Source organism: Gadus chalcogrammus, chromosome 15 (assembly GCF_026213295.1).
Source record: "Gadus chalcogrammus isolate NIFS_2021 chromosome 15, NIFS_Gcha_1.0, whole genome shotgun sequence".
NCBI lineage: Eukaryota > Metazoa > Chordata > Actinopteri > Gadiformes > Gadidae > Gadus > Gadus chalcogrammus.
In genome coordinates, this window is record NC_079426.1 from 27070978 (window position 1) to 27080400 (window position 9423).

Consider the following 9423-nt stretch of genomic DNA (forward strand, 5'->3'; position numbering starts at 1 on the left):
CTAAGCACTCTAGCACATAGCACTTTATCCATAAGTTCTAGTGCAATAAACACTTGCACTTGATCCCCATACTGTCGATTTCTATGTAATACAGCAAGGTGCAGTTTAAGTCTATCAAGCCCAATGTTCTCGATGTTAAAATGTTGGTTTGTCTGATTGTGTTTGTGTCTGTGGTTGTGTTTTTGTTCTGTTGTACTCTTAAGAAAGCAATGATGCACTGTGCCCAAGAAAAATTTCCCAACGGGGACAATAAAGTTGAACCTTGACCTTGACCTTGAGATGACACCACTGGCAATATATTATAAAAAAGAACATATATTACAAAAAAGGACACAAATACAGTCTCCTTTCATGCATATGTTCTCATACCAAAGCTTTGCTTTGAGAAGGATCAAATAATATAAATGTTATTATCTTACCTAATGGTCTGCACACTGCTTGTGAAGCTCTCGAGGGCCCTTCTGATGAAGACTGCATCAATGTCCTTCTTCTGGAGCTTCTGGTACAGAATGTCGACGTGCGACCGCTTTTTTATTAATTTTGGTCTTGGAGGTCATGATTGTTTTAATGCCAATTTATCTGAATTGGATCGTCGACTAAAAGGAACTTCTTTCAGAGACGCAACGGAATTGCACACATCAGTTGCCATGTTTAAATTAGCAAGTGACTTGATCGAAGATATCCCTTTGCGCTCTTTGCCCAGTTACGTATGACGCAAGCACGTTAGGGCGAGTCCCAAATCCCCATTGAAAATGCATTGAAGGCTCATTTTCTACAGTTCTAAGTTTTAACATTACAGTCAATGGGAGAATCCTTGGGCGATTTTCCACGTCAATGAATTCGCCCAGAGAGGCGGGACCATTTGAAACACGACTTGAATCTGACGATTCTGATTGGACAATGACAGATAATATGTCTAGAACACTGAAAACTACATTTGCTGTCATAGAATATGTTAGAAAAAAAATCCTCTTTCTCCCAGTTGGTAGTGCGTCGCCCAAATCGCCCCTATACACCATCCGCCCCTGCATAGACCTATAATTATCCCTATCTGTTACATGTATTGAGCCTCTATAGTGGTAAACTACCATCATAGACCTATAATTATCACTATCGGTTACATGTATTGAGCATTCATAGTGGTAAACTACCATCATTTAAACTATCATCATTTATCATACAGTAGGGGTGAACATATTTCCCCAATCTTAGCCTCCCTTCAATGGCACCCTGTCCACCATTAAATACATTTTAAGATCCTGCTACTAACATTTAAATGCTTAAATGAAAAAGCCCCCATGTACCTATCTGACTTACTAGCATAGGCGTTGATTACGGGGGGGACATGTCTCCACCACTATTTAAAATACAAATTTTTTCCCCACCACTTTTAAAAATGTGCAAACCAATTGCGACCGAAAAAATCGCCACATTTTAATATCCATCCGTCTCGGAGGTCCGAGGACGTTGCCTAGCGACACGCACAAACACGCCCCTTTTCCTCGGACGGCGAACTTGCCAACTCGGTTGAACTCAGTGGTGACCGAGCAAAATTCCGAGACAGAATTCAAGATGGCTGCGCCCGTTGTGACTTGAAGTATGATCTGTTTTCATTGTGCTTGGACCACTTTGGTGGTTTAAATGGCAATTTCAATCACTCATATTACTGCAATACCTTACTGCGTCCGTATCTCTGCCTATGGCATATAGCCTACTTATTTTGGAGCGCCTGGTCCTCTGCCAATGCTACCGCGACAACAGCTTTCCGGGTGGCGTCCATGTTTTCCTCCAACGACCGAGCGAAATAATAAAACGCTTGAAGTGTGGGCGTGGCGTCACATCCGAGATCCGAGTCGGTTCGCAGAGAATACTTGAACGCAGCATAAATCATGCGATAGGCGCGCACAAAGACATCCTCACAGCATGCATACCTGCCATCTAGTGGTAAATCCGCAGATTGCAAACATGTGAAAAACGCAATTTGGTATCTAGTCGTTTGATTTGTCGACTGTCAGCCACTGTAGAAACATGGCGTCGTAAAATGACAGCGGAGTTGGTGCATTCCCATGGTGGCGCATTCAGATCGAATAATTGTGACCTGAGAGAACGTGAACTTGGAAGGCTAGCTTTCTTAGCCTAGCTTTTATGACTTCTAGTACTAGCGAAGGCTCACGCAATATCATGGAATTAACTTGAGATGTATATGGAACACTAGAAACCTTCGCTACTGTACAAAAGGTATTCCACTCAACCAATAAAAGTGGACGACAGAAAATTGTAGTAGCCAATGCATAGACTGTAGCTAAAGCCGGTATGTAGCTTACTGCAGTGTTACTGCTAGCTAACCGTTAACGTTAGCAATAGATGAGAACTAGCTGTTAACTGAGTTAATATCAAACATCGTAAAACAAGGTGTTCTATTTAATGCAGGCTACGCCGTCTAGGCTTCGCCTTATGGGCTTGTCCCGTATGGGCTAGTCTGAAAATTCAAACTATGCACCTATCAGCGTGGGCACCGCCCACATTTCCCACGGTATCGTGTCTATATAACGCGGTGTATACCGTCGCTCATCCTCCCTTTTCTTTCAGCACTTGTGCTTATCAGCTTGAATTGAGAACACTACAAAGTAAGAAGAAGATGACTTCAGCATATTCCAATGCCGGGGGCATTCGTATTGTGCCGCTAGAGGTGAAATTTGGACGGAAGCAAAAGCATTTGCCAAGAATGTTTTGGCAAATGCTTTCGGATCTCCCAAGCCGGTGGCAGCGGCTCGGGCGAGGCCGCGGACAAATGGCCCTTTTCAGGGCCACCTGAGAGCGCTCTTGGAGCAAGGTCCTTTTCAGGACTCCAATGCGCCTCCTGTCCTGCCTCCCTGGCACCGGGTGACGGACACTTGGCGTGTTTTCGGTGCCTCGGCGCCGACCACGCCGCCGACCACGCCGCGGCTGCTATGGCGGCCTCCGTCTCCTGTGTCGCCTGCCGGGAGCTGCCTGAAGAGGGGATCCTCTCCAGCCATCTCTTCTTTTCCCCTGCGGTGGACCTGGCTGACGCCATCGACCTGTTCAGGGCCAGCCCTGACGACAACCATGGCATCATCGACGCTAACGACGTCGCCTCCATGGACGACGTCTTCGGCGACTCGGCGTCCGGTTTTTCCCGTTCCCGGGTTTCAACCGCCACCGCCTTGCAACGCGAGAGACCGCGCCGGATGGCCGATCTCTTCCGGGAGATCATGCTTTCGCACCCCAAACTTCTTCCCGACGGGTTACCCAGTGCCCCTTGTTCCTGCCTGTGCAGCACTTGCTCACTGCTGCCGGTGGGGACCCTTCGACCCTGAAGGCCCCGGTGAAATCCTACACGGATTTCACCAACGTGGAGGGGTGGGCCGTAACTCAGGCGAGGGGGATCCCTTGCCTGGAGCCTCCCCTGGCAGCCCCTCTCTGTCCGGGCGCCGAATGGCGCCCTAACGAAAAGCCGCTGCCACCCGACCGCCTCCAGAAGCAGATTGTCGGCCTAACGGACAGGGTGTTCGTTTGTGCCTCTCAATCCGCGGCGGCGGTCAACAACATCGCCCTGCTCTCCTCTGCCATGGTCTCCTTGTCGGCTGACAGGGAGGCCTACGGCCCGGAGGAAGCCGCGAGATGGCTGGCGGTTTCCCGCTTTTCCAGCGCCATCCTCCAGCTAAGCCAGCTGATAGCCGTTTCGGCCGGCCGGCATATGGCGTGGGCTACCATGATACAGAGGGTCATATGGCTCTCCCACACTGCGGTGCCGGAATGGGAGCGGGCCAGCCTCGTCCAGGGTCCATTAGCTCCGGATGGCCAATTTGGTCTCCGGTTCTCCAAGGTTCTCGCGCACCAGCAGTCTGTCCGTGAGAATCGTTCCCGGTTCGGGGCGATTCTCACGGGCTCCACCCACCAGCAGGCCGGGAGGAAGCGGGATCCAGGCCGGTCCCAGCGTTCCAGGGGGCCGCCTCCGACTCCAGCGCCGGTGCCGCAGCAGCCGCAGCCGCCGCTGCCGCAGACGGGGAGAGCAGCGCCACGGACCGGGAAGTTCCGGAAGCTTGCTCCTACTTTTTCCTTCCCCAATAAAGAAAAATGTAAAGACCATTCGGCCGAACGGCAGTACATGGTACCTAAAGAGCGATATTCCTTAGGCCACCTGCGTCCTACGCTTGTGGTGTGTTCCTCCATGTTGCCTCTTTCCCCCCCTCAGCCAGGTGGCTGTAGGGTGGCGGTCGGACGGCGTGTTCAAATGGCCTCTGGTTCACCTGCTTCTAAGAAGCGAGTAGTATATCCTATATGCTCTCTGGACCAATTCCTATCTGAACTCACTTCCGGCTGGGTTGGGGGTGGGGGTGTAGGGGGTATCCCTATTCACAGGGGCACTTCCGGTTTACTGTTTATGACGCGTCATAAACCATAAACCCTTTGTGTAGGTATGACAGGTGTAATGCCAGTGGTGAGCCTGCAGGGGTCGCTGGGGTGCGGGATCTGTATAATCAAAGGTGTGTATGTGGGTGTGATTAGTGCATGTGGGTGTTTGTGTGCGTGTGTGTGTGTGTGTGTGTGTGTGTGTGTGTGTGTGTGTGTGTGTGTGTGTGTGTGTGTGTGTGTGTGTGTGTGTGTGTGTGTGTGTGTGGGGGGTATGCGAGGCCGAAGAGTCTGGTCTGTAGGTGTGCTAGCAGAATGATCACAGTGCTGTTTGAAGGACAGCCAGCCGTCAATGCGGACTGTGTGTTAAAAGGAAGATCACAGTGCTGTTGGAAGGACAGCCAGCCGTCAATGTGGACTGTGGGGTGAGCCCCTTGATGGACGGATGTATTGTGGTCATAGAGAGTGTGAGGTGGGACACTGTAGATAGGTGGATCGTCACGTGCTGTTTGAAGTCTCCCCGGTACTATATGCACTATGTACTATATGTACTATATGAGTGATTTGGAGGGAGTGTGTGTGTGTGTGTGTGTGTGTGTGTGTGTGAGTGTGTCAACAGATGTTTCATGGGCTATGATTCTATTAACATTATGTGGACAGCAGCATCATTATATGGTACAATTCTTATAACAAATGTACTTGTAAGTAGTGCAGGATAAAAGTGTCATTCAATGCCATTGAAAACTGAGGGGTGTATAATTCGGTGCCTTAATGTCTGGGGAGATGCAAAGCCTCGATTGTCACACATATGCTTGACGTCCACCCCGTCCCCTATGTTGATTATGGGGTGAGTCGTTGGCTCTGGAAGACACGTGCTGTTTGAAGTCTCCCCGGTACTATATACATAGTGATTTGGAGGGAGTGTGTGTGTGTGTGTGTGTGTGTGTGTGTGTGTGTGTGTGTGTGTGTGTGTGTGTGTGTGTGTGTGTGTGTGTGTGTGTGTGTGTGTGTGTGTGTGTGTGCGTGCGTGCGTGCGTGCGTGCGTGCGTGCGTGCGTGCGTGCGTGCGTGCGTGCGTGTGTGTGTGTGTGACGTAATAATGTGTTTTTTTAATCTACCCTACTATTTTACGAAACCGGCAGATACATTTATATATAGTGATGGGGGTACCGATAACATATCCGTAATCATCCGTACAGGGATATGATATAGATATATATAAATATTTATAGGTATATTTATATTAGGGTTAAAAGGAGGGTTCACCAACGGTCCATAGGACTATCATAGTGAAGATACGGACTGTGGTTCACATTGACAATATATTAGGCGATATCATGATACTATTAACAGATATTCTAGTAATTTTCATCTAATATAGTGTATTTGGATTAACTTTACTTTTCAATTGCATATTGTCTATGATGCGATGAGTGGGCGTAGGCCAGCGGTACCTACGTATGTGTGTGTCCAGTACCTATTGGCCAGGAGTCTATGACGCAGGGTCTTAGGTGCGAATGTCTACAGAGGGGCGTCTATCATGCATAAATATACGGGTCCCATTGGTATGGCAGAGTACGGCCTCTGACCCGGACGTTAGACACGCTATTCTAAGATAGTAAACGCGTCGTAGCGGTTGGAAGAAAAAAACATCGATCCGTCCTGCGCTACTATGTCAACTGACTGTAAGTATTCATATGTGTGTATTATGATTATATTATGACTATGTCTATGTGAATCAGCTGTTTATATCTGACTGAAGCAGTGATTACTCCACAGCAATTTGCGGCGCCGGTGGTGAGAGCGTGAAACAGCAGCTGGGTCCACGTGGAAGTATGTTTGTTTGTTTTTATAGTAGCGTGTAATATATAGTTCCATAACACTCTCTCTATCATTATTATTATTAGTTGTTATGGTATATTCATGTAGAACAACGATTAAATTTGTGTTTTCCCGATGTGTAACAGGTTCGCATGATATTCGGCTCAACATTCAAAGACCTATTCTAGCAGACCAGACTAATGTGGCGACAAGCGGTAGTTTTGGTAAGTTGTTAATACGCCCGCTATTAGTATATCTATAGGTGTATTACCAAAATAAATTATCTATTTATTGAGCATCTAAAACAACCAAACCTAACCCATAAATACTTTTGTATTTTGTTTTTTGATCCACGTTTAGTACCTATCGCGGCCATTGTGAAACAGCGAACCCCCGGACCAAGTCGACTATCCAAGAAAAATTTGAAAAGACCGGCGGGAATAGGATTGGCTATACCCTGCTCACCGCTGGTCATAGATCAACCACAAATTCCTTATAAAAAGGCTTGCAAGGACGCCACACATAGTGTTTTAGCTCCGGAGAATTTTAACCAGGTTATCCATGCAGTCATAAACCCCCAAATCGCGCAACATGGGGCTGTATGGTCTGATTCCAAACACCAAGTGATCGGGGCAGTGGAGGTGCATGCGTCTGCGTCGCCTACAGAGACCGTCACAGTGCAACCGGATGGGACCATACAACACGGTAGGAAATTAATGAAAAAAAAAGTATGTATACATATTCTATAGAGTGTAATGATCATGATGGGCTTGATACTGATTTCTTTTCTTTTTTCTATTACAAACAGCCCATGGAGATCCCCAGTGTGCGCCACTACCAGTGCTGACCGCCGATGATTTGGCTGGTCTTGACGACCTCTCGTCCTGGTCTTCATCGCTGCTGGACCATATCGACTTCACTCCAGCTCAGTGGATCGACTCTCCTGCTACATCCGTAGGGGCTACCACCAGTGCAGAGCCTGTACAACACCACCAGCCTGCAGATCCTGCATCTGGATCCCTACACGCCATTCAAGACCCTAGCCACGACCCCCCGTGCATCGTGAGTCCCAGCGCTCATGAGGTAGCGGTGCCGCTGCTACCAGCCGGCCCCGCAATTACTGTTGATGAACACCTTGTGGGGGTGCGATGTGTTAACTGGTGTAAAGAATTTGCTGATAAATTAGCCTTGGTAACTGCGGCGGTGGATGTAAACTCCTTAACCATTGTTCGTCAGAGTAAACTGGGTGTGTTGGCTGGTAAACGTGGTGACCGTAGATATCAGGATCTCGAAGAGCAGACGAAGCAGGCCTTCATAGCTATCAGGGCCGAGATAGCACGTGATCGTATGACTGCTGAATCCCCAAACACTGAGACCGGTAATGGTCTTGCTATCGAAGCCCTTCAGCGTAAGCATTTGGATGCCGAGGCAGCTGTGCGTGTCAACACGCAGGGCATAGAGAGAATTAACACGCAAGAGGGGTTAAGAGCTGCTAAAACCGCTAGAAAATTCTGGTTAATGGAATCTGCTAGCGAAGCTAACGTCAATGCTTATCGGGCAATGAGTACCGAGATGTCTGTGATGAATGACACACTAGCAACTCTTACGATGAATGCTATTATTTGATTTGTGTTTTTTAATGTTTTTTTTCTTTTATTTCGTGGAGAGGGTATCTTTTGTTTTAAACTGCATGTAATAAAACTTTTTTTCTTTTAATACCTGACTAATTAACGTTTTTTTTTTTTTTAATTATTATTTATATATATATATATATATATATATATATATATATATATATATATATATATCTATTGGCATAAAAAAAATAACTATAGCTGTACACACTATGCATAACGCCATGAGCCCTAGAAAAAGGAAATTCAAATCTATAGACGGTAATCCCAAGAGACGGCGTAGATCTGATAGTGGGGGTAGCATTATGGATTTAGTCTCATTTGTCGGCCGTAGGACACGTGGGGGGTGGGGGTATGTATGCAGAAGGTTGTTTAGACATGCGGGAAATATGTGTTGGCATAGATAGAACTAGGCGTGTGTTAATTGCAGCGGATGCATGGGGGCATAGTATGGTTAATGCTCTATGTCAGGCAGCACAGATAAATGTTTCGAACGAGCCAGGCCTAGATGACATGGAGGGGCTAGAGGCGACAGGAGATTTAGACACAAGGGGCGTGTTGTATGCGGTGGCAAACACACGAGATGTACTTAACGCTGTCGGTGGGTGGTTGGATAGTGCACAAGAGAGTCTATACATATCGTCGCAGATCGATGTATTGCATGGGTCGCAACGTGATGAAGGGGTTGGCGAGGGATTTCAGGACCCTCCGGCTGTGGCAGGGGTCCCTATAGAGTCGAATATACAGGTCGGTGGTGGTGGTGGTGTGTGGGGTGGCGGTGGTGGTGGTTATGTTGAGGGTGATGGCTGTGGTGACGGTGATGGTGGTGCTGTTGATTATGATGATGGTACACCTGTGCCTGCTGTAACGGGGGAAGATAATGACGAGTTGCATACTAGATTATTTCCCCATTTTAACGGCTTTGAGGTTAGACAGTCCATTGATCTGAGAAGTATATCCTTTGCAAATTTACAGGAGGTCCCTGATTTGATCAGGGAGAGGCTGTCGGGTGTCATAACAAGCTGCTCACAAAGTGCAGCCGATGGTAGTGTCTTAAACGTGGTTCTGAGAGGCCCTTCATTGGCCTCTGATGTACAGGCTGTGCTCGTATCGGGTGACGATTACAATGCAGATTTGTTTATGGACCATATTAGCCAAGTCATACAGAGTAACGACACAGGTCTGACGGATGACGTGTTAGAGTTGGTGGTCACAGGGGTCCACAACAAACGGGGTGGGGCACGTTTGAAGTTAAAAAACATTCCCTATGATGAAATCATATACAAGAAGAAGCTAAGTCTCTACACACCGAGTAATACTCATGACAATTTGTGTTTCTCACTATGCATGACACATTTTCTGCATGAGGGGGTAACCGGGGGTGACACAGTGTCCGAAGAGACTAATTTGGAGGCGGCTCGCAAATTAAACAGTGATCTGGGGTTTGGTCCAGATCACTCTGTGGGTTTCTCGGATGTTTCCAAATTTGAGAGACATCTAGATGTTAAAATCCTGATATTTCATCATAATGATGCATTCAAGAAGCTGGAGATGTTCCAGACACATACGGCCCAACATCCTAAAACAGTATGGTT

At 47.4% G+C, this 9423-nt stretch overlaps 1 protein-coding gene across 1 annotated transcript; it reads left to right on the forward strand.

Annotated features, from left to right (window-relative positions):
• The first annotated feature begins 422 nt into the window (after positions 1-422).
• LOC130404243 (uncharacterized) lies at positions 423-7910 on the forward strand. Its single transcript, XM_056608886.1, has 6 exons — positions 423-502; positions 3068-3265; positions 6136-6206; positions 6341-6418; positions 6762-6899; positions 7003-7910. Exons 1-6 carry the CDS (start codon positions 423-425, stop codon positions 7818-7820), a joined length of 1383 nt encoding a protein of 460 aa, XP_056464861.1. The 3' UTR covers positions 7821-7910.
• Positions 7911-9423: the final 1513 nt, after the last annotated feature.

Bases quoted from the DNA above. Each gene is read 5' to 3' on its own strand.
- LOC130404243 (XM_056608886.1), top strand. From the start codon at position 423: ATGGTCTGCACACTGCTTGTGAAGCTCTCGAGGGCCCTTCTGATGAAG. The intron at 503-3,067 runs GTACAGAATGTC...CGACCTGTTCAG, and splicing joins TCCTTCTTCTGGAGCTTCTG to GGCCAGCCCTGACGACAACC. The intron at 3,266-6,135 runs GTTACCCAGTGC...ATCTGACTGAAG, and splicing joins CCCAAACTTCTTCCCGACGG to CAGTGATTACTCCACAGCAA.